The 26152-nt window shown below is 40.0% G+C and overlaps 1 protein-coding gene across 1 annotated transcript in view; it reads right to left on the reverse strand.

The window, feature by feature from the left end:
• PLB1 (phospholipase B1) overlaps positions 1-26152 on the reverse strand; it is a 127810-nt gene that overhangs the window by 16388 nt on the left and 85270 nt on the right. The window contains exons 32-42 of the mRNA XM_072991271.2: positions 24574-24651; positions 21439-21499; positions 20642-20700; positions 19682-19749; positions 18220-18263; positions 17364-17463; positions 12332-12383; positions 7985-8065; positions 6979-7044; positions 4141-4235; positions 2499-2580 (exon numbers count right to left, since the gene is read on the reverse strand). Coding sequence (XP_072847372.2) covers positions 2499-2580; positions 4141-4235; positions 6979-7044; positions 7985-8065; positions 12332-12383; positions 17364-17463; positions 18220-18263; positions 19682-19749; positions 20642-20700; positions 21439-21499; positions 24574-24651 — 786 coding nt within the window. The remainder of the gene's footprint in view (positions 1-2498; positions 2581-4140; positions 4236-6978; positions 7045-7984; positions 8066-12331; positions 12384-17363; positions 17464-18219; positions 18264-19681; positions 19750-20641; positions 20701-21438; positions 21500-24573; positions 24652-26152) is intronic.

The following is a 26152-nucleotide window of genomic DNA, read 5'->3' on the forward strand; positions in this document are numbered from 1 at the left end:
TGCCCAAACCTCTTGCCAGTATTTTAGAAAATGAATGAGTCTTACTCATAAGATGAATAGGGCTTACTTCTGAGCAAGACAGTAGAATGGGATTTCAGCCTGCCATGTTCTTTTGAACAACTCATCACAGAGAAAGTGGAGAGAATGAGACCGAGGAGGAAGAGTGATAGAAAGAAACAAACAGAGGAGGAAAGAAAGAAAAACGAGAGCCAGAAAAAAGAAAAAAGAAAAAAAGAAAAAGAAAAAAAGAGGACCCACAGACAGAAAGAGAAGGAGAAAGAACCCAAAGAGAGAGCCACAGAAAGAATAAGTATTAACTGTTCTGTTTTCCTTATATCTGGCAGTATATCAATGCCTGTATGAATACAGTAAAGGAAAACTGTTTTGCTCTTTTTGCTGTCAAAGGCCAGAGAGAATTTGAAAAAAGACCTTGAGGCATCTTCTGGAAAGCCAGCTGGACACTCAGTTTGAGGGGATACTTGACAGTGCTGGACAGCAGTGGTAGAGGATTAATACGCAGCCAACCAACCGTCTGGAATACGGTATGAGATAGGAGGAAGGAGAGGAAAATAAATGAAAGTGGGCTTTAAAACAAACAGTCAAAAGACCAGCATATATTTGATTGTTTTGGAAGAGAGTGACTGGAGGATGAGGAGAGGACAAGAAGAGAGGGGGGAAAGTCTGCCTTTACTACTCCCTGACCAGTGTGTATATGTTTTCCACCCTTTCCTCCTTGGTAACCTTTGCAGACTTCCTGCCTCTCATAAGCTCTAGATCTGAGTGGGTTTATATTTTCAGCAGTCCTTAACACAGCTCCGGTTTGCTCCTGTCTCCTGTTGGCAGACCAAAATGTTTATAAACATATTGTAAATAATTGGGGAAAAACAAACACAAATTGACGGTTTGACATTTTTCCTGTTGCTTTTGCCTAATTCACCCGCCTCCTTCTTGTAACATCCACATTTACTCAAAGAGATTGAAACTGGGATACAAAGGGCTAAGTGGCAAGAGAAACAGAAGGAAAATCTTAATTTGCTAAAATAGAGTTCCAGGTTGGAAGTGCCACAGTACTGAACTCTCCCCCTCCCTCACAAGGCTGACAGAACACACAGATCTGACAGCCTGATCTCATGCATTTTTAAAATTATTTAAAAACATTTAAAATAAATAATAAGTGGACAAATGTGCCCAAATCATGGTACCAACCTAAGGCCTGCTTGCTGTTACATGTTGTTGTATCCCCTTCAATGTACTGTATGGTGATTCTAATAGGGTTTTTGGCGTTTATGTGAGATATTCATGGAATGATTTTGCCTTGGCCAACCCCCTCCCTCACCAAGCAAGCTTCTATAACCAACCAAGTTCTAGGCCAGCCCTCTATCCCCTCCACCATGCTAGTCCTCTTAGTAGGATTTTTGAGAGATGTGACGGATTCAATGAGTTGTTTACCCCTAGGAGGATTCCATGCTGAAGCAGAGATTTGGACTGAGATCTCCTGAGTCCCAGTCTGACATTCCATTGGTCTGATCGCATTGGCTCTGAGATTCAGCTTACCCACATGCTATGGGACCAATGTCTTTGTAGGCCTGTATAAAACTGAGTGCTGTTTGTGTGTTTTTGGATTTGGACATTGACTAATGATAGTTACCTGGGGAAAAGGTCATTGGTGCATAGTCTGCATTTTGCATTGTGTCTCATGTTTCCTCCAGTGAACTCGACATGGGACCCTTAACTCTCACCCTCCCCTTTCTCCTTACAATAACCTCATGAGGTAAGTGAGGCTGAAGGAGAATGACTGAGACAAGGTTGCTGGATAAAACTAAGTGCACTTTTGGTCTGCTGAACTGTTAGGGCTTTTAAAGTCTCAGCCTTAATTACTAAATAGAACCTTCATGCTTCGAGGTAGTGTACGTCAACATATTGCTTGGATGCCAAGCATTGGGAGTGGGACAGACACTCAGCTTAGCATTTTGTTTGACTTGGCGGACTGAGTCCTTTCATATGTGGCTTCTACACACAGACCACAACAGCAATACAATACGATAGTCACCCAATGTACATTTCTACTGGTTCATGCCCATCTATAATACTTAGCACAAGAAGGGGATCCTGCAAACTATCTTGATGGCTAATATTGGTATTATCAATGTTCGGGCTAGCTTTTGCTTGGCACCCTTTTTCCTGCTGACAATATGGGCATGATATTACAAAGCAATGTCAGGCCATTTCCTGGTGTTTTGAAGCAATATTTAACTTTCATTAACCAGAAGTGTTTTGAAAGACTGGTTTTTCTGGGAGGGTTTTTTGTTTTGTTTTTACAAACTTTTAGTTTTCTCCAAGCTTGCCAATAACCTTCTTCTTTTGCAAGGATGGTGTTAGTTTTGGCTGCTTAAGGATCAACAGCTGGAGAATGAGTTCATTAATACTGCATAGAGGTGGCTTCTACAGGAGGCCAGCTGAGCTCTTGAAATCAATAAGTAAGAAAGTGCTTTCTTTACCTGAAAATCTCTATTAGTACTTTCAATTTCTTGCAGTTCAGAGGAGTTTTCCTGAGGGTTCAGAATACATGGACAAAGGATCCTGAAAAGGAGTAATGCTAAAATCAGTACAAGTTAGAGATGGATTTGGATTCCAAAAGGCTTAGAAAAAAGCATAGTACTATGTTCCTCCCAATATCAGTTTCTATTCTTATTTGACAGTTGTGAATCCCATTGCATCAGGTATGTTTTCAAGCAGATCTATGCTCTTTTCATGGCCTAATAAAAGCATCAGCAGAAAACCAGACAGCCTAAAGCATCATATTGCCATCTTAAATGTGGCTTGCACCTTGCTTATAGCTATACAGAACAGGGTTTAACAAAGTGCCCGTTGCTACTAGTCAATAGTTTGAATTAGCAGGAGGTTTAGTTTCTCTGATTCTACTGCTGTCTCATGGGATTTTGCTTGGTTTGTTGCTCCACAGGGGCTGATGGGAGCAATTAGAGGAGACCAGATTAGGGGCTAGTTTAGATGAGTGATTTTTATTTAGGGTGGAAGAAGCCATTATTTCATTCCTGAACAAGTCCTGAATAGGTTGCCTGACTCATTTGTATTTTGAACTTCCAAACTGTAAAAGGTAAAGGTAAAGGTTCCCCTTGACAATTTTTGTCCAGTCGTGTCTGACTCTAGGGGGCGGCGCTCATCCCGCTCTTCAAGCCATAGAGCCAGCGTTTTTTTGTCCGAAGACAATCTTTCCGTGGTCACATGGCCAGTGTGATTTAGACATGGAACGCTGTTTACCTTCCCACCGAGGTGGTCCCTATTTATCTACTCGCATTTGCATGCTTTCGAACCGCTAGGTTGGCGGGAGCTGGGAAAAGCAACGGGCACTCACTCCGTCGCGTGGATTCGATCTTACGACTGCCGGATCTTCTGACCCTGCAGCACAGGCTTCTGCGGTTTAGCCCACAGTGCCACCACGTCCCTCAAACTGTATTTATCTCATTTTCTCTAATGCTAATGAATCCTGTCTCTGTCTGAAACTTAGTAATGCTAAGGAAGATGAATTATCATCGAAAGCTTTCTTCATTATTTGTTTTTTTGCTTTATTTTCTTAATGGACTAATAAAAGTATTACCTGTTCCTCTATTAGTAATGCTAAGAGAGGAACTGCAGTTCCTCACAATGGGAAAAGATGTGCCTCATCTATTGACAAGCTTAGCACTCTCTGGTTTTAAAGAAATACGAGATATCTTAGCTAGTTGGCCTCTAAGATTTAAATCAATGTTTTTCTTCCTGTCTTCAACCCCACCCTGAAATTAGCTAATACAAGAGACCTAGTAACATTCTGACTTTGGGCATTGCACTCTACTCTGTTATTAATATCTGATATAAAACAAGGAGCGCACAGCTACTCTCTCTTAAATAGCTGCAGCTCTAATGGAGATCAATGAAGGCTGTTCCCATGTGAGTAAAGGAAAAACAGAGCCCAGCATCCTCATTATAATTAGCGTATCTGCTGCCTCACAGCTCCCAGGTCCAATAATATCTGACAGGACACCAGTTCTTTTAAGCCCTTTGTGGCCGCTTTATGAATAACAAAGATATAGATTAGCCCTAAAAATAGCATTCAGTACAGATTGCCATGATCTGCTCACTTACGCCCCTGAAAGAACACATCCGGATGCTTCCCTTTCTATCTGACGCAGTTCAGTGAGTTCCATTATCTCCACCATGTTGACAAAGGCCCGAGGGAGCTGCAAGGAATTACAGTAAGCAGGTATATTGATGCATAGAGCACAAGACAGTTGAATAATACTATAGAGAGGTTATATAGAGATCAGTACCCAGAGCAACCAGCCTCTTCGTGCAATGAATAGGTGGGGAAACGCAGCTAACGGTAATGAACCAGTGGGCTTGGCTAGTGTGGTATGCATTACAGCTGAAATTGAGCCAACTAGAATTCTAGATATAATGCCCTTTGTTTGGTTATTATTAATGGTGAGCAAAGAAAGATACTGAGTTGTTGTTCTTTTTGGAGCTTAGAGATACCACAGTTAAAATTGTTATTGTTACTTAATAATTTGTGAGCAATAGAGGGCAATAGTGCTACTTTTTAACAGTAACAGGGCAAACCATTGAAGCACTGCTTTTGAAGTGCAATGAATAATGCTACGTATTAGAGTATGACTGTTCTCACTAAATTTTAATCATATAAGATGGCCTGGGAACTTTATTTCCTTTTAAAAATTTAATCATTGTATTACTTGATGGTTTATCATTATTGCTTACCTTTAATTATTGAAGGTGGATGGGTATGCATGCTCAGTTCTATTTTAACCTTGAAAATGAGGGTTCTGCATTACTCAGAGCAGAAGGAGGCCCTGCCTCTCCATAGGCTAGAAGGTGTGGGGGGGCACCTAAGAACACCCCCTTGGAGTGCCAAGAGCAAGAGTATGCAGCCTTCAGAAATCTGAAGCACACACAGAGAGACCCTAAGGGCCACAAACGCTCTCACATTGTGCTAACTCTTCAAATATTTTTTTCCAGAAATTACTTTTTAAAAAACGAAGAAGCCCCCTCACATCATCTAGCAGCCAAATTATCTTTACAGAATTTATTCCCCCCAAATTGGTTGTCTGGGGGCTTCCTGGATGCCAGGGGACTCAAAACATGGAAGGTTAGCCTCCCTAAAGGGTTCAAGGAGGCTTTCCATTTTTGAATTGTGTGTGGGGTGCTGGTGGGCCCCAAGACCACATTTGGGTCCCTGGCGGCTGCATGTGGCCTATGAGACACACTTTCCCCACCTCTAGGTATACAGTGTCTTTTCATTCTCTTAACAGGATGCTCTGGGCACTGTAGGAAGTTGTGGGTTGCTACTCTTCCTGACTTGGAGAAGGAAGAGACAGATCTTGCACTGCTCTGAGGAGTCCTTATTTTCCAAGTTAAAAGTAGAACAGAGCATATACAGTACACATACCTCAATAAATGAAGGCAAATGATAATATCATGAATGATGTGACAGCAAGACAACATTGCCGCATTTGAAATTCAGGTAGCAGTAAGAATAACAAGTTGCCTGTTGAGGTGGGTAATCACAATTCAAATTCCTATCCTAAAAGGATATTCTAAGCTCCTTTAGGATAGAACAGATCAGGAGACTCTGGGCTGTAGATGACCATGGTCAGACCAATGGCCCGAAATGTGAAAATTGAAAGGCATCAGTATATATGTAGCTTTTGAACTGTTGCTACATTGTAGCATTTGGGTGGAGTTTTAGGCTTAACATTTTCTGAATCCACTAGTTCAGAATTCATTGTCTTCCTTGTAGTTTCATAGCTGAGTGATTTTCAAACTGGGGTCCCCAGATTTTCTTGCAATTCCCAGAAGCCTTCACCACTTGCTGTGCTGGTCAAGATTTCTGGGAGTTGCAGTCCAAGAACATCAGGGTACTCAAGTGTGAGAACCATAGTCATAGTTGGCCTAGCAGATTTTTCCTCTTGGGGATTATGAAAAATTTCTCTTCCTTTTTATGGTATGCCATTTCCTCATTATTCCTTATATTGCCCCTCCTAATCTCAATGAATCTTCTTAATTCAGAACCTGAGGTTTTACTGTGTCTTTCTGGCAACTCAATCAAGGCTCTTTGCCATGTATGCCACACTTCAACACTACATGTTTTGCCTGAAGAGAGGTAAGGAGAAAAGATACTGAAGTCACTCAGTGACAATCAAGAACTTAACTGGCAGCATTTCCCTCCTAGACCAAAAATTAATCCACAACTTTTGGAGTTCCTCTTGTTTATCGTGAACAAGAGGAACTTGTTCATCAGTAGTGGCTGGTGTGAAGGGTTCTGTAAATCCAGTCATGGTTTTAGTTTATACTTTACAGGAGCTATTCAAAGAACTGAACCCTAATGCTAGAATGATATCAGCACCACGTATAACTCTGGTAACGTGCAGGCTAAAACCTGGACTGGATTCACAGAAACCCTGAAACGGGAGTCACCACCAGCTCCCACTAAATGAACTGAGAAGATGCAGCACATGTAAGATCAATTGGTAACCTCACAGGCAAATTCAACAACATAGTTGCCTAATTTCATTTCCTCAGTGGCTTCATAAATCCTCATAATGTAGAACAAATAAAGAAAATAAGAGACCCGAAACCATGTAGAAACAGCATGGTGGACTATCTAGTGCTTGAGGCAGAAGCTTCTTCTTGCTACAGAGAGGTTGCTAGCTCTATAGATGCTAGCTCTGGGAGATCAAGAAAAACTAGCCATGTACCATCATTTCCCCCATATTAGAACCCCGTGACTTTTTTAGGTATTTGTTTTCAAGGTCACTGAATTACTGTTTAAATGTATGGCCCCACCAGTGCCAGCTTTTGAAAAGAAGGGCTTGAATGAAACATGATCATGGAAACTCTGTGAGAGGTGAGAAATATGTATGTGTGGTTGCCAAGAACTCAGCCTTCTAGAGTATTTTAAAACCTTACCTCCTCGTAAAGAATATCAAGAGCATCCTGGAGGTGTTTTACATAGTTTTCCACTGAATAGGTCTCCTGAAAAAATAGGGAACACCAAATTATCCATCTTTAGCACTACCTAAGAAGCTACGTGACAACCTCCTCCCCTTTCCTATCATGAACAGATTCACGTGTTGGTTTGACTTGCAGGAAATATCTATCTATATTTGTATCTCCTACAAATCGAGCCAGCATGTAGAAATAAATAATGAAAACTTGGTGTACTTGTGAGTAAAGATATTACTTTAGATTATTATGATATTTGTAAGTCTAGCTTTTTGTCTCCCCATCTAAAGAGATTCAGCTGACGGGAACTCAAGATATGGCCTGTTCTGTGGCAATATATATATATATATTAGTATCCCCTCTTATGGTTTCTAGGTAAGCAGTAAGAACATTTTTTATTTTGTCTGGCTTTCAATAGTGTTTGATTAGAATACTGAATGTTTAATTTCTCCATTCTCTTTACTTTTAATTGTTGCCCTTAGTTTTTTTTAAACAGCAGTGGTCCATCTTTAACAGTTCTTACCAAATCCCCACCCAAAGAAAATGAAACAACTTCACTGAGTTCATCATATCAACATATTGAACAAGAATGGTCATTTGCTTAACAAAATACTTTAATTTAAATTAACCTTTTTCTCCAGGTGGACTTTTGGCATATGACTAGCTTTTAAGGTCTTCCTATTAATGGAGATGGTGTACTTTTTGTTTTGAAGTGTTTCAAAATTATATTTAATTCAATTGTGTTTTAATAATATAATTTGCTTAATTGTGTTTTAATATTGTAACTTAACCATGTTTTTATCTGTACCTATTTTTTTTTAAACTCTGGTTGTGAGCTATCTGAATCCCCAATTTTGGGGAAAAGGCATGATGTCAAATAAATAAATGAGCTTAATAGATTGTTTGAAAATCAAATGAGACTTCACCTTACTGCTATTAAACCAAAAGAGCTGATTTCCAGCTTGTGTACCTTGTCTAAGCAATATTGACACAGGTCGTTGGCTCCAATTAAAATGGTGACTAACTTCCAGTCCTCTTTGTAGTTAACGTCCTGGTAAGAAACAAGAGAAACAGACTCCATTATTATAACTACCTAAAGATTTCTGAAGCAGCCAAAAAAGGTGATCGTGAGTCAAGATTTTTTTTTTTTTTTTTGGTCAAGGCCCCATTGATTCTACTCTTTCTAGAACCACAGGGATTCTTTCCTTGCTGAGCTGCCTGGAGTTGTAGAAGGTCAGGCTAAACCACCCGCATACTCAAATCCTCTCTATGGAAAACACCATTTGAAAGTGGATTCCTAATCTCATACTTCTTTTGGCAGACATGGTGATTGCAATCATACGCTGGCCTGGTTGCTTGAAATGCCATTTTATCTTTGTTCTCTTTGTGATGAGTTTTTTCATGACATACGAGCATTACTTGAAGGAAGGAGAGAAGTAGGATAGAGGCTACTCTTGTATTGTCATTCCCATATTTCTGAGCTGCTTAGAGCATCCTTCATGGAAAAACAGCATATAACTTAAAATTCTTGCTACCGCTGCTGCTGTTGGTTTGTCTGTTAGAAGAACTTCAGAATAGCAACCATCAGCTCTCTTGTTGTCTCACACACAGTCACACACACACTTTCCCCTAACCCACTAAACATCCTAAAAAGACAAACATGTGGTTTTTTGTTTAATCAGATGCAACGCTGACTGCCCCTTTGGCTGCCCACAGCCACCAAATTCCCTTTGCAAAAGATATCACAATTAGGCAATGCAATGCTTGCAAATCAAATTGTGCAGAGCCAGCAAGTCTGTGTTCCATTAATTTTTGCATAATAGAACTTGATTCTGGAATTGTGAGTATCCATGTGGCAGAATTTTTAAGCTAGGGAGAGAGAAAACTGCAGGACTTGGGCTACAGGAAAGACAAACCTCAGAAAAGACACCATGGCTGTGATGAACTAGCCAAAGAAATTGATGTATTAGGCTTGTTTATAGTAGAAAGAATCTGAAATCCACGTTGTCCAGTTTATAAATCAGGCTGAGAATTAGGAATAATGGTAGGAGGGTAGCTGAAGAGAAAGTAAAATCAGGGTCTCTCCCTTTCCCTCCCCCCCAGCCTGCAATGCGTCCAGCTCCTCATCTGAACAGAAAGGTTGACAGCTGTTCCTAAGCTTGATCATCTAAGCTGCTCTACAGGGTTCTGTTACACAGCAGGATTCGGTTCCAACTGGATTTTGGATATGGGAGTTGTAATTCATTTGCACTCCTAGGCAGGCAAGCAGGAAAGGCAAGCAAAATTCTTTTTTTTTAAGATGACGCATGAATGCTAGTCTTGAATAGCTGGAGGTTGCTAAGAATTCCTTCCAGCTGCTTGCACATTACCAGGATTCTTGAAAGAGGGAGAAAAGGGGGGTGCCTGGGAGCTCCCCTCTACCCGCAAGTCCCAAGATAGGTGACTTAGCTGTGCTTAGCAAAGGCCAGCAGCTGCTGAAACTACGTCATTGCCAGCCAACAATTGGAGCTGCTGAGAACGGGCAACTCAGTGGAAAACATTCCGTAACATGCAGTACAAAGAAAGGCATGGATGGCAGCTATTTTTAGCGCGGCAAGTTTACATAACAAGCACCAATGAATCTGTCCTGAAGAAACCAAAGGCTTGGGAATCACTAGGAGGGGGTGGATGGGGGACCGGATTATTGCTTCGTGAATAGGGTTTGAGACCTGGCCTTTCTGTTCTCTTCATATTTACTTCGAAAGGGTGCCGAAAGTATTCAACGTCATTCCCCTGTGGGTATGTAAGGCCAGGATCATGGTTTCCTAAATCCAGCAGTGATTGTGGTTTTCATTCAAATGCTGGTATTTCCACTCAGCTGCCCCCTGAGAAGCAGAGGAGGATGGAAGAATGATGGAATGCTGCATTGAGGGAAGTGAATTTTATTCTACTGCTTACTTTCACACCATCAATAAGACATGGTCTAGAGGGGCGGGGTATAAATTTAATAAATAAATAAATAAATAAATAAATAAATAAATAAATAAATAAATAAATAAATAAATAAACAAACAAACAAACAAACAAACAAACAAACAAACAAACAAACAAACACAAGAACTGACAGCAAGGTCAGTTCTCAGCACTTGTTACAAGGGCCTGAGTCCACTTACTCATCCCAGCCTGAGAAGATACACTGAATCAGTGAGATTTCTATAGATATTAATTTAACATTTAGCAGTTGATTTAAAGAGCATACTGTAGTAGCAAATATTGTCCTATAACGAAAAGGTTATGCAGGGGTACACAATGCTGTGATGTACCTGTGGTATCCTAGTCTCCTTAGGAGAAAAGCCACCCCCTTTTGCATATGTTGGAGATGCTTGAACCTTCATGAATGACCAATGCAAATGCCACATGTCATCACGCTCTAGTCTCAAGGTGCCAAATCCAACAGCAGTCTGCACACATCTTCCACTTATGCACCCTTATTACACTGGACATCTGCAAGCTATAATCCATTTGTTCCTACTTTGTCTCTCCGCCTCACCTTTTATTCTTTTATGTTAGGAATATACTTACACAGTCCATCATCTAACCCAGACCGCCAAGCTCCAGTGTTTGTAGAAACCAGCATCCAGAGTACAGAACAGCTGCAGCTAGATTGAGTAGCTACCTCTCATTTAAACTGATTGTTCACCAAGGTGGCTAGATTGTCTTGCTAAGGAGATACACTGAACCTGTTCCCCTAGAACACTTGAGAAATTGCAGGAAAGCTAAAAACATATTGGGTACTTTCCCTGATTCCTTTTCCTTTTGGCATTAGGTTTCACAACAAGTAAAGGCATGGGCTTGGGTGCATAGTACAAGGGGGAGATGTTTCTACTCATGCCTAGCTGGTGCATTTCAACGGATTCCCCATCTGCATTCCTCTCCCTTTGGGTTGGAAAAGACACTCTGGAGGGTCCCTCTACCTTTTAAGGCCATCTTTGAGGGGTGCATAGGATGCCTTCTGCTCCTGCAGCAGATATTTTTCATTGAAGCCAACTTGTTACATCTGAAGGCACAATGAATGGGTTTTAATTTTGTTCAGAGAGACCAGCTGATTTTGATCTCTGAGGTTTAAAAAGGAATTCCTTTCTGTGTCCCACTGATCTGTGATCAGGTGGGAATGATCTAATGTGCCATATGACTTGGCACCTTTGCTCTAGTTGTCTGAAGCTATTTGCTCTGTGGCCATTTTTCAGCAGTGTATCCGATCTCAGCTGCTGGCACGGCTCCACTCTGGATTGCAGGCAGTTATTTGTGGTGAGGAAGGACTGCCTCCTGCCTCCTGGGTTGTCTCAGGACAGTTTACAAGAGCAAAGCTTTTGCTCTCTTCCAATGCCAAGATTTTAAAGATTTTTGATCACAAAAAGCTGGCTAGATAGCTTTCCAACTATACAATCATCAATTTGTATAAATAAAAAAACAATTAAAATAAGAGGCAAAGATGGAGAGCTTAATAAAAACATTTTTTTAAAAAAAAATCAGAATTAGTATACAGGATTCTCCCTAACACAGAGACTTCTATGACTTGTTACATTGGTCATAAAATTCTTGCTTTTGCTGTGTGCCAACATTACTAATGCCAACTCCAAGCAAATCTTTAAAAAAATACATTCCGCTTATATCAGGGGTCTCAAACATGTGGCCCGGGGGCCATTTGTGGCCTGCCTGTCTGTCTGCTGGCTGCAGTTCCGGATGGAGGGTGCAAGAGGTGCTGTCTTGGGGGAGAGCTGGTGAGTGAGGCACCCTGCCAACCCTTTTAAACAAGCGCCCAAGCTGCCACCGCGTGATACCAGTGGGGGCTTTTCGTCTTTGGCAAGGCGAATTCTGTGAGGGTTTTTTTTTAATGTTGTGCCCTCCTCCCCTCCGTTAGGCAGTCGCCGGCACTCCCTCCCTTCTCCGCTTCTTCGTCCTGCTACTGGTGGTGATGGTAGTGAAGAACAAGCTGGAGGGGGTTGTGGCCAGCGATGAGGGCTCACGCGCCTCTCCTCCTCGGAGCCCCAGCTGGGCTAAGGAAACTCCCGGGCAGCTTCCTTGGGCTCTTGCTCCACTTGGCAGAAAATCTGATGCTTCCCAGCCTTACCCAGACTCTGCCTCCAGCGGCCCCCAGGTAAATTGAGTTTGAGACCCCTGGCTTATATTAATGTATATATTTTGCCCATGAGCTCTTCCGATGCATTTCTTTCCCCACTCTCCCTTTTGTCTTCATTTTCCTTCATCCCCAATGCATTCATAATTTTAAAATCTAATTAGAAGTTGTTGTCAAGCCTTCTATAATGTATATACTTACTGGGTTGCTCTTCATTAGCTCTATTAATTTACGAGCTTGGTCTGGGAGATCTCTGTGGATACAGAACAGGAAGAGTGTTCAAATGTGTACCTTGAGATGGCAAGGGAGACAACAAACATAGGGAGGATTTTGAAGGGCAGAATTTGGACTTTAGTTCCCCTAGCTGATAAAGTTTGATCTGGAAAGTCAGTTCTGATGACTCTCTAACAGCCCAGCAGGCCTAGAGAAAGCAAATTACAAACTATCTTCTCATGCATCTGATTTACTCATATACATAATAGGAATCTCAAACTCATGAAAACCTGCAACCTGTCTTGCATGGTCTTTTTTTTAAATGTGAGGCAATCATTTTAACAAAATGCAGGCTGTGATCTTACATTAGTTCTTAACATCACTGCATCCAATAGTATTACAGGAACTGGCTGATGAACTCTCAGAACCACTTTCTATTATTTTCTTAAAATCAGGGAGGATGAATGCAGTGCCAGATTTCTTGTTCCTATCTAATGCCCCTATCTCCAAAAAGGGCAAAAAGGAGGAATTAGGAACTACAGACCAGTCAGCCTGACATCAATCCACAGAAGATTCTAGATTATAAAGCAGTCACCCTGCAAGCACTTTGAAAACAATGCAGTAATAACTAGAAGCCAACATGGATTTCTCAATGACTAATCTTGCCAATCTTATCTCATTTTTTGACTGGGCAACTTCCCTAGTGGATGGTGGGAATTCTGTAGACATAATATAGCTTGACTTTAGCAAAGATAAAGATAAAGTGCCTCATGATATTCTGATTAGCAACCTAGTTAGGTGTGGTGGATACACCATTGGTTACAGAATTGTACACAGAAAGTGCTTATCAACGGTTCTTTCTCAAACTGGAAGGAGAAAACAAGTGAGGTACCACAGGGCTCAGTCATGAGCCTGGTGGTCTTCAACATTTTTATTAATGCCTTGGATTAAAGGCTGCAGGGAATGCTTATCAAATTTGTGGATAACGCAACATTGTGTAGAATAGCTAATACCCTTGAACATGGGAACAACATTTTAAAAAGATATTGATAGGTCCAAGCACTCGGCTGAAAACAACACAATGAAATTTCACAGAGGTAAGTGAAAAATTCTACACCTAGGTAAAAATAAATCAAATGCACAGTTATAAAACAGGGAATACTTGGTTCGTTAGTACTACGTGCAAGAAAGCTCTTAGAATTGTTGTAGATCACCAAGCTGAATAAGAGTGAACAAAGTGATGTAGCTGGAAAAAAAGGCAAATATTTAGGCTGCTTTAGGATTAGTCTCCGTATAGAATGGATGTTAGTATGTTGTTGTTTCTCCTTTCCCCCCTTAACCTCAATCCCTTTTTTCCTTTCTGTCACCCTTTGTTAAAAATAAAATATTTTTTTAAAAAAGGATTAGTCTCCAAATCTGTGAAGTACTAGTTACCTTCTCTTTGGCTCTGGTTAGGCCTCATCTTAGTATTGTGTCCAGTTCTGGACACCACACTTTAAGAAGGATGGCAACAGAGCAGAAAAAGTTCAGAGAAAGGCAACAAGGATAATCAGGGGAAAGGAAACCAAGCCCTATGAGGAAAGACTGAAAGAGCTGGGCATGGTTAGTCTTGAGAAACGAAGACTAAGGGGAGATAAGATAGTGCTTTTCAAATACTTGAAAGATTGTCATATAGAGGAGAAGCAGGATCTGTTCTTCATCATCCCAGAGTGAAAAACATGTAATAATGGGATCAAGTTACAGGAAGCCAAATTCTGGTTGAATATCAGGAAAAAATTCCTAAATGTTAGAGAAGTATGACAATGGAACCATTCAAGAGAAAATTTGATATGCTTTGATATGGATTTCTACATTGAGCAGGGGATTGGACTTGATGGCCTTATAGGCCTCTTCCAACTCCATTATTCTGTGATTCTGTGGCATGGCTTGCACAAGTAGACCACATGCACAAGTAATTTTTCCCTATTTCTTCACCACTGGAATATTATTAGCTTAACTATTTCTTCTGCAGATATGGTTGAAAATTCAGTCAGATTCCATACTATCAAATGTACCTATTCACTGCATGTTGCCTTTTCTTTACAGAACTAAGGGTAGTGTGTGTTGTTCATGCTCCCACACTCCTTTCATTCTGCCTATTGTAGGATGTGGGTTAGACTGAGAAATAATGATAGACCCAATATAATGATAGGCTAAATCAAGATTTCAACCTGGATTGCTCTGAAACTAATCTGATTACTACACTGCCCTGGTCCTCAGTCTGGACTGCCACAAAGAGTATTGCTAAGAATATCACCTGGCTAAACTAGTAAAATGTTAATGGAAAGGAAGAAACAACATAAAAGCCTCATAAAGATTCCCACATCACTTCTGCATATTTTACATAAAATTCCATTCTCATATCAATTTGTACTTTTTAAAAATTCCTTTTAAACTATGTATTTAAATATAAATCATACTTAAAGGTATGTTTTCCTCTCAAAACATATGTCTGAATGTGTATTTTCAGTTAAAATATATATTTAAATATGTATTTTCATTTAAAGGGCATATTTAAATGAGTATTTTGACATTTTTAGTGTCAAGAAGTGCACTGCTACCTTCACAGAACTACAAAATCTGGTACACTGGAACATTCCTGTCAGTGTATTGAGCCATCATTTCCTATAGAAGTTCACACAGATCACATTCTGTAACATCCTTTATTTAAGATTTCATTTGGATAGTTGCTTCCACCTCTTATCTAAGGAGGTGTGAAATTCATTTGCTTCATGTTTCAATGCAAATTTATCTAATTCACATTCCTGAAGCAATACACAGACTAAAATGTTGTTGCAATATAATGTTCAGACTTCTCTTAATTTTTTTGATATATTTTGCCAGAAAAATGCATACAAGACGTGTATATTATGGGGCAATATGCACAAAATGCCAATGGAAATGACATATGGGAAAACAACACAGTAGAGAAAATTGCTTGGAAAATGTATGAATATGAGGAGAAAAGTGCATATACTGTTGTTTTAAAAACTGCAAACTGATGCAGAAATGGGGCAGTGTAATGTAGCAACTAGAGTGTTGGATTAGGAGACCTGGGTTCAAATCCCTACTCAGTCATGCTGGATCACCATGGACCTGTCACCCTTTCTCAGTGTGACCCACCTTACAGAGCTGTTGTGAGGGCAAAGTGGGAGGGAGAAGGGAGAAGGAAACATGTACCCATTGATGGATTTGTTGGAGGAAAGGTGATATATAAATACAACAACTAATGAAATAAATAAAAAACAAATTTAAAATAGGAAATATGAGAATCAGAAAGAGAAGTGGCCAATATTATTTATCCCCACTCTCCCCTTCATTTTATGAATTAACACCCCATGACCAATAAAAGTTGTACAGGAGAATAAACTCTTCATAAGTAAGAGAAGCAAATGTATTATATGATCCCCCTACAGCAGCTTTATTACTTTGTGGTGATCAGTAGTGATGTAAATCTTTGCTTATTTTGTTCTTGTAGAACAACATTTTCAAAGATTATGTCCCTGCTGGGTCAAATTACAAATGTTTTTATGTATTTTTCACATTTTGACATTGAATTTGCACAAAATTCGTAGAAGTCCAAATATTTCTGTTTTGCACTAAAAATCTTATATTTTTTATTTTACAGACCCTCGTATTTAGTACAAAATATGTGTTTTTCATACAGAAAACCATTTTGTAAATGCTGGTACCGGCAAAAAAATTAATAGGTTCTGGTCTTTTAACTCTCATCTAGGACAGTTGCTCATTTTTTTCAATGGGCTTTCTGTATGTGTCAACACAGACTTTTTCATAGAGGTTCAGAAAATTTGTGAGTATCTGTTACAACCTTAGTGAGTAGTATGAGAACAGCTCCAGCCTGCTTGCCAACCAGCCAGCATGGCTGCCAATGAGCAGAGAAGTTCTGATCAATTATCTTTTTTCCAAGATTGGCTCTGACAGATCGCATTTGAAGCTAAAGCACTAAATTCTCAAGGCAGCTCTTGGAAGCTTCAAGCTGTTTCACAGCCATACTGCCTAACCTCTAACTCTCTCTGCAGTCAATTTAGTGCTCACTGAAAGGTGATCGATTGAAGACCTCGGTGTCTAAGACTGCCAAATGTATTCAGACAGGTGCAATATTGTAAAGGATCTTCTAGCAAGTATTTATCCTTAGATCTCTGGACTAGGCTTCTATCCTAGAAGGAAATGAGATGATGACACAGAGATGATGGGCCAAATCAAAAATTAGCTATGGAAACTTCAGACAAAACTGAATTTAATGGGGCATAGGTCACTCCGTAAAATTGTGTAGTACTGGAATTCATGAGCTATGGTAGTATGAATGCTTTCAGAAAGAGCCCCACTTTCATAGCCAATAAGAACAACCAAGTGATGGAACAACCATATTATCCTGAAAAATACTGGCAGAAATCCTGTTCCTTAGCATGGGAGGCCACACTAGAGTAGGCCCATTGAATCAATGGACCTCGTGGAGAAATTGACTCGCTGACTTAGTGGGTTTATTCTGGTGTGATTTACTATGCTAAGAAACAGAATTTCAGCCAATACATCTTACCTGATTTTAGAAGCTAAGCAGAGTTGGGCACAACTTAGTGCTCAGATGTGAGGCCAACAGGGAATATCATGGATCTCCAGCTAAGGCTCTAAAAGGATCCTGCCTGAAGCTATAACAGCTGCCAGTCAGAGTTGACAGTATTAGGTCAGATGAATCCAAAGCAATATAAAACACCTTCCTAAATTTCTGAACCCAGACACTGCATCGTTTACTACTGCCTTACAGTCAGATTTTCAGGACAACTCATATGTTGTATAAATATAAGGCTCTAGAAACATTAATGTACCAAATAACAAAAAGAACAATTGATATTAACTAATGTGGTCCAATGTGAGACACAGTTTGGTTAGGCTTAATCTAGAAGAACCATTGTCTGTTCATGACATCCTTTTCCTTTTTCAAATACGTCTTGAAGAAGCTTACCGTGCTACTGCGCCACCCATTGCTACGTTGAATCCAGCAGTCTCCTTCTCGGTTCCAGTAGAAAAGCCAGTAAGATTTGGGTTAAACTTTTTTAAAATATCTGGCAGAGAAGGAGAAAACCAAGGTCAGTCTCTGTGCAAATCACAAGAACCACTGCAAACTGCCCTACATCGTTCAGTAGGGAAGACATGCAGATCTAGATTCCTGCAGCCAAATCTCTAATGGCCACCTCACATTTTAAAGATGTTCCCATAACTGCAGTTTGTAGATTAGTGAAAGAAATATTGAAGGACAGAACCTTCTCTTCCCAATTTCTTGGTTCTATTTCCCTAAGAGACTCCTAAGAGACCAATCCTACCCTCTCAGTCTCAGGGACCATCAGCATCAGGGCCCCTTGAGGTCAGATCTCTTTCTCTGTGCATGGACCTTTGATGAGGAGATCCTATCAGTCCTGTGGAACCTTGAGAGGTTGCCCCCATGGCTCTACCACATCCAGAATGTATGACATATCAGCTAGCTGCTTGGTTTTGTTTTATCATTGGGTCGTAGGCATCTCATCACTCATGGCGTGTCTGTTTGCGGTGATGCAAACCAAGTGCAAGCCAAACCAAGGCTGCAAACCAGGATGAAACCATGTGAGGGCACTTGTAACTTCTCTCATTTGAATGCCATGGGAAAATATAGTTAAGTAATGAGGGAGGAATGAAAACTTTCCTGCAATAAATGGATAGAAGGAGAATGTACACGAAGATAGCATTTGCTCATGGCTCTTTCAAATCCTGGTTTTTAGTGCATTGCCAAAATGCACTCATGAACTTTCCTGTATCATGCTTTGACATTCTTATAGGCTACTCACTAGGCAAAGTTGTGTGGGTCTCCAGGTTTCCATCACTTCCAGAGCTAGGAAAAGGATAATACATATATTACACAATCAGTTAGTGGTATTAATAACGTATGAAAAACATACCATCTGTCCAAGAAACAGAGCTGTTTTAACAAGAGGTTGGAGGACAGAATAGGTTTAGAATAAAAGGCAGGGGAATTCATCTTCCAGGATGAAATAATTTAAGAATGGAATGTGTGTGAATTAAAAGAAACCATGGATTTTTTTTCAAATTAGATCAATTAAAGTGGTTTATTCTATACTGAAAAGCAAAATAATAAGACACAGTGCAATTAATTCCAATCTGGAACATCATTTAACATCACTACATGCATTACAGGAGGATAGCAGGACAGCATAGGTGTCCCATGGTCCAGGGGATGGATCGCCTCCTGATGTCAATATAATACAGTGGTGCCTCGCTTAACGAGCGCACCGTTTAACAACGAATCCGCATAGCGATCTAATTTTTTAGATCACTAATGCAATCGCATTGCGATGTTTTAATGGGTAAAACATCGCATTGCGATGATCGGTAAGTGTTTTGCACTGTGATGTTTTTTTAAACAGCTGATCGGCGGTTCCAAAATGGCCACCGGGTGCCCAAAATGGCTGCCGCAAGTGTTTTCGCGCCCTGCCCTCGCTTACCGAGGGTGCAAAAATGGTGGCGCTATGGAGGAACTTCGCTGAATTGTGAGTTTGGGCCCCATAGGAATGCATTAAACCAAGTTTAATGTGTTCCTATGGGTTTTTTAGATCCATTTAGCGATGTTTTTGCATAGCGACGATTAATCTGGAACGGATTAACATCGCTATGCGGGGCACCACTGTATTTGCACTGTCATAAATGTATTTTCACTCCAGTTGTTTCTGCAGTAATGACTACTATCATACTCTGTCGTTTTTGTTTTCCTGAATAGGTTGTTATTATCTGGGCAAGAAAGAAAATTTGCCAGACATCTTTCAGTTTAACAGATCTAGCACCACTTCTCTGATGCATCAAAGGTAGACAGTGTTATGTCAGTACATGCAAGCATTAACATTCTTTCTATTGATGCTTTTATAATATTCTATGCCTCACACCTTTCCTAGTGAGGCTTGATGGCTTGGGTGTGAACATAAACCCTGATCAATTCAGATATTATTTGACAAAATGCAATGTGTGGCGGTGCAAGCAATCAATGCCATTCACATCAAAGACTGCTTGATGGGAGCTCACTGTCAAGACTGGTACTAGCAAGGCTTTTGTTCTTAGGGAAGAGCAAGAGCTGAATGTTTGGGTATGAAGGTATGTGGAGAGATGGTCATATTGCTACAGTATATAGATTCTGCTTTCATTTTCAACTCTGCTAGGCTTTTAATTTCTCTATGTGGTTCCTTAAATTTATTACTCTCATCTAGTAGAATTTGGGAGAAATTCTAGTAAGAGCTTTACCTCCAGGAAAGCCCTCGCCATGCTGTTTGTAGATCATTCAGACCAGTTGCTTTGACTCCTACAGCAGTCTGTCAAGAAGAAAACAAATGTATTTACAAATGACATAAGACAATGAGTAAATAGGGGAATTGAAAGGATTTGGTTGCCTCTCCAAACAGATAAAAGATGAAACTCTGTATGACTGTTGCTAATGATTAAAGTCAACAAGATTTTTTTCAGTAAAGAGGCAACACAAAGGCACATTGCAGAAAAGCTTTAATACAATAATGAGAACAGAAAAGCTACAACTTCAGCATAAGGCAGTAGTGTTGTGCTGCATTTTCAAGGTATTCTATTTTTTGCATGACACAAGTTATTTCAGAACATCTGAAAATGTTAACATACACTGGTGCCTCGTAAGATGATTTTAATTCGTTCTGTGAAAATCGTCATCTTGTGAAAAAATCGTCTTGTGTGGTTCCCATAGGGAACCTGGCAAGACGAATGAAATGTATTCATCTTGCGAAGTATTGGGCTTGGAAAAAAAAGTCTTGCAAAGCTTGGTCATAGAAAAAAAAATGTCTTGCGAAGCACCATAGGGATTGCGAAAACCAATCGTCTTGCGGGTTTTTCACCCCATGAAGCAATCATCTAGTGAGACACCATTGTAAATGTTTCACTTTTCCATGCACTCTTACACATTCAGAGCAAAAGAAGGGATGTCAACATCTGGAAACAAGTTGTGAAACTCCCGTATAAAAATATTCCTTGAAATTGGATGTGGTGTTGCGATCTAAGAAGTGTGGCTGCCCCAGTAATACCCAAAGTTTGCAGACTAGGGTTTTTATTGGCTCAACAGGGTGGAGCCCAATTTCTCCCTTGCTAAGCTACCAGCATTAACTTTCCACCGGATGTCAACTGACACCACAGCCTTCCTGGGGAGAACAACATTTCCCAGTATGCTACTTGTGGTGGACCTACCGTCAAGGAGTCTCCCAGTGCTGCTACCACTTGGATGTCAGACGGCTGTAGACTGTGCACTAGATAAGGGAGCAAGAAGACATGGGAAGACGAAGATGTTGGTGTTATGATATGCTAAGCAAGTAGAACTTTGGGAAAACAGAGTGCGGAGTCCAGAAAAGAGAAATTTTACACTTTTTAAAAGTTGCAGTCACATTCACGCTTCCATGTGAGTAAGCCTTATGAAACGAAAACACTTGGGACCTAATTCAAAATAAGCGTGCATAAGACTGCGCTGCAAAAAAACAACAAGAGGAAAGAGAACAGGCAGATCAACAGCGCTTGAACATTAAGAATATGTTGAATATTCCTTATGGGACATGTTTTCCAACTTGTTCATTATCTTTATTGCCACACTCTGAATTTAATTCTCACTTGGGAGGGGGCAATCCCGCACACCGTTAGGCAGCTTAAATTCCACCAAAGTCATTGGGATTTAAGCAGCACTCCCTCTGTGCAGTATTTTCCCCCTTATCTATACCCAGAGCAGCCCTAAAGGTACTTTTGGCAGTGATAAGAAGCTCTTTGCAGAGGCCTGAGAATCCAGTTTTCATTTCAAAATAAGTTTACAGCTTTCATATTTGGAGAAACATAATTTGGAAAATACAGTAGCTAAAAAGGCAAAAAGATTAGAGAAAATGGAAAAGTAGACAGCTTGTTTACCTATTTTTTCCTCTCTCGTTCAGACCACTAAATTTTTCCAATTAAATAGCAATGCACCTTAAGACACAACAACATGTGTATGGCTGATTTCTCACCAGATTTTGAAACGTTTTTGAATGCAGTCTGTTCTTGACATAACAGGTCACTACCCCAGCTCTGAAAGGCAAACACAGTCAACTGATAATTAGAAGTTATTTGTGTGAGGTGAGATATATAGAATGTACAACAAATCCACTAGTGACTTGCTGTGAGGTAGAAGCACACACTCAGAGAAATGTACCTTTGCTGTTCTTACAGTACTTTCTCCCTAGCTACCTCCTGTGATTTGTTGATTATCTTTGGATTTAACCATGCAAAGGAAGCCTTTGTTTACAAACCAGAGATAAAAAATCAGGATGCAAATACTTATCCTTTAAATGCTTTTTCACAATTACACCTTTTCTTTCACTTTAGGGAGCACTCTTTCTAAGGAAAATATTAATGTAATGCCTAGTGGGGACCACAGAGAAGGCTCACCCTTCAGTCATGCACTATCTGCACTGATCAGCAACAGCCTATATGCTATTGGTTACTTATAATTCCTGCAGACCTCTGATCTGGCCATGGTGGCACATGTCTTAGTGACACCCCTGCTGGATTACTGTAAAATGCTCTACGTGGGGCTGCCTGTGAAAGGTGTCAGGAAACTTCAGTGGCTCCAAAACACAGCAGCCAGCTTGCTGGTTGGGGCTGGTTACAGGGATCACATACCACACACTACCCCCCGTTACACCATCTCCACTGGCTACCGATCCATTTGCAGCCACAGTTCAAAGTGCTGGTTCTAACCTATAAAACCCTACACGGCTTGGGCCCAAGCTATCTCAAAGACCACGTCTCCCATTATGAGCCTGCTGAGATGTTAAGATAATCAGGAGAGGCCTTTCTCTCAGTCCCACTACCTTCACAGATATGTTTGATAGGGATACAGGAGAGGGCCTTTTCCATTACTGCTCCCAGACTTTGCAACTCCCTCCCACTGCAGGTCAGACGGGCCCCATCTTTGCTGTTCTTTTGCAAGCAGGCAAAGACCTTTCTCTCCAGGCAAACTTTCCCTCAGTGACTGGCTGCCTGAGTGGGATTTTAAATAAATTGAGGCCTTTCTGCTTTGAATGTATTTTTACTATTGCTTCTGTTTACTGCTTCTCACAGTGGTGTTTGTTTGTTTCTTTTTAATATTTGTATGCTTATTGTCCTTATCTTTAAATATTGTTTTTAATGATGTAAGTCACCTTGGGTCCTTTTTAAGGAGAAAGTCAGAGTAAAAATATTGTAAATAAATAATAAATAAATTACTCCTGTAAGCTGCCCCAAGTAGACTTTGTCTAGAGGGGCGGGGTATAAGTCCAAATAAAGTAAAGTAAAAGTAAAGTAAATCATGTATACCAGACTTTCATCATTTGCACAGATATTTCAAATTCTTGGTTGCTTTAATTTTCTACTAGCCCTTGCTTGGGGTGGGTACTATAGAGCAGCCATTCTCAACATTTTGGGGCTATGTCCATAAATACAATATGAAAGCAATATAGGATGAATCAGGATTATACAAGTCATGTAATGAACCTTAAAAGGTAGTGTGTGAAGACTTTATTCCAGTCTGTGGCTCTCTTCAAATGTGCCAGCCCCCCCCCCCCAAGGGGGCCATATGGCCCCTGTCAAGAATGGCTGATCTGGTGTTCCCTTTCCCACTGAATAAATGGGACTTATATAGGTTGATTTTTTTATTTTAAAATACCAAATGATTCAGTGGGTGTACTCTAATTGTGACTAGCTGCTAACTTGCAGTTGTATATAAAAATTTCTTAACTTGAGGCAATTTATCACCCAAAAGTTGCACCTTTTGTGTAGGAGTACAACAGGATTTCAGCCACTGAAGGGGGAGAAATTGTGTCATCTGGATAATACATAATAGACAGATCTGCTTGCTGTTCTTGCCTGGAATAAAACCCTTTATTTCCTAATGCAACACTTTCTGCTCATCCATCCATCCATCCATGATGACACACAGAATCACTCTCTGTGGCACAGTAAGAGTTCTTTCTTTTGAAAATTGCAGGAATGTTGACAAAGCATGTGACCCTTTGCAATTGAAACTATCCATTACCTCAGTTTTTATATCAGGACAATGTTCTAGAGACTGAACAGAATTGAGCAGTTGCACAACAAGCAGCTGTACCACCTGCCTTTCTAAATCAAATGCAGAAACCCTTCATTTTGGAAAGTGAAAAAAATGTATTTATGGTACAATGCTGCCATTGGTACACTGAGGCATACATGCTAAGCACATTGCAGGGGGGAATTGCTTGTATTCATCGTAACTTAGATTTAAAGAGTTCAGGCTGTGCTGTTCTCTAGGGAACCTTCTGACAGATCAGATTGAGACAATCCTGGGTGAAACAAATATTCTAGAACCATTTCAAACAACGTTTAGCCCTTAATTTGGCACTTGAACTGCCTTGATCACAGTGTAGATTCCCTTGGACTTTGTGGCATGTTTTGATTCCATTAAGTATGGTATAATTCTGAAGAGCTCGGTGTGAGCTGGATGAGAGACAGAGCTTTATAGTAGTTTTACTTGTATTTGGATGATAGAAGTAAAAAAAGGATGATCACTCATAAGGTAGTGCTGAAGAATTTCTACCCATCTTTCTGGCATTTATGCTTTGGGATTTTCTACAGCAGCCATTCTCAAGTGGGGACTGGCCCATTCACAATGGGGAGTGGGGACTGGCACCTTTAAAGGGGCCATACATTGGAAACAATTCTTCATACACCACCTTATAAGGTTTGTTATAAAGCTTATACAATACTGATTTGGCCTATGTATTTCTTTCATATTGTGTTTATGGTCATGGCCAAAAAAGGTTGAAAACGGCTGCTCTGGAGGTCAGTCTCATTCCATGTTATATTTAGCATCTACACCAGGGATAAACAACTTCTAGGGACAGGAGAGGATGCAATAGCTCCCATGAACCCAATGGATTTATGACTGCCATGGTGGTGAGAGGAGAGTTCTCCTTTAAAACAGGTCCCATGGAGAACATGCACCTTGTTTTTAAGCTGAAGCCTTCTTCTGGAGCCACTGTTTGGCCTGAAAACAAAGCATTTGCTCCATATCCACCCAACAGTTGCTATTCAGTTTTGTACTATGTCCACATGTGCAACAAAGAAGCAATGATAAAAGAATTTACCTGGCTTGGCTTCGCAGTGGGATCCAGAGATGAATGTGTGCCATTGCTGTTCTTGTAGGTTCCCAGGAAGGATTGGTGCTAACAGAGAAGGAAAACATGTATCAAAGCTCCAGAGGTCAAACGTGGTAGCAAATAAGAGATGTGGAATTTATGTGACCAGACATAGACACCTTGTGACCTCAGCAAGGGGAGTGCCCTCAGTTTCTTCTTGAGACCCTTCCTGCTTAGTCCATGAACTCCCTCTACCACTAAATCAATACATGTATTAAGAACTGAGATTGTGATATGAATGGAAGTATAGCAATCATAGCTCTCATGCACAAAAAAGAGATGCGGGATCATTCTATTGGAGGAAGAAGAGGAGATTATGAAGTTTGGAACCAGGCTCCAGATAAGAAATTCAGTATGCTGTCGTCACAGAGGGAGAGAGAGAGAGAGAATGAGACTGTTCTTTTTAGAAAGCAAATGCTCAAAAAGGAGGAAAGGAAGGGGTGGGGGAATGAGGGGGGGGAAACATATTGAGATTGTCTTGATAGGAAAGAAGGTAAAGGGGGAGAAATGGGTGAACCTGGGGGCAGAAATTTATGATCAGAGGTTGGACAGATAAACTATACTCCAAAGACAGGACACTGATTATTTTGGGATGAAATTAGTAAACCGTAGAGAAAATGCCTTAAAGAGATTTTATAGATGGCATTTTAAAACTGGCAAAAAGAAGGCAAGAGGCTAATTTTGGATCTAAAGTACCACAGCTGGAAGGCACAAATAAAAAGAGAGAAAGTTACTTGCTGAATATAACAATAGAAATTATTGGTTTGAGAAATACATGTTTATAGATAAAGTAATACGGGTAACATACCTATAAGCAATTCTGGCCATGCTTAGATAGTAATGGTAGTCAAATACATTTAATTATGAATTCAGAAATGTTTATGATTTTATTTATTTATTTATTTGATTTATATCCCACCTATCTGGATGAATAGACCACTCTAGGTGGCTTACAATATAAAATAAAACAATATAACACAACAAATACATAAATAGTACGAACAACAGCTACAATAAATAAAAATAGAGAAAATAAGGAAAGAAAGTCAAGAATTGGCTGGAGGGAAGGCCTGAGTGAACAACCATGTTTTTAATTGGTTTTTAAAGATGAATAAATAAATAAATAAATATAGGTGGATAAGAAATCTTAATGACGAAATCAGAAATGCTTATGATGATAATTGAATAGAGAGGGATGCAGGTAAAAGAATTTATAAAAATTATTATGGATATAGTACGATTCAGTATGGGAGCAGGGCATAAGATCTGTTCTAGTTAGAATTATATAATGGATAGGTTTGAATGGGAAATACCTCCCGGCATATATGTTTTGTTGGTTTTATATGTTTTTGATGGTCTTAGATGTTTTTGTTTGTTTTGTTTGTACGTATGTGTCACAGAAATAAATTTTTTAAAAAGCTGGGGGGAAAAAAGAAATTCAGTATGCCCATCCAAAAAATGTTCAGAGCACTTTAGACTTCTGCCCAGTCTCAGAATGCAAGCCTTCTAGAATATGCCCCAGCTAGAA

The sequence above is a fragment of the Pogona vitticeps genome, chromosome 1 (genome assembly GCF_051106095.1).
Source record: "Pogona vitticeps strain Pit_001003342236 chromosome 1, PviZW2.1, whole genome shotgun sequence".
Classification (NCBI taxonomy): Eukaryota; Metazoa; Chordata; class Lepidosauria; order Squamata; family Agamidae; genus Pogona; species Pogona vitticeps.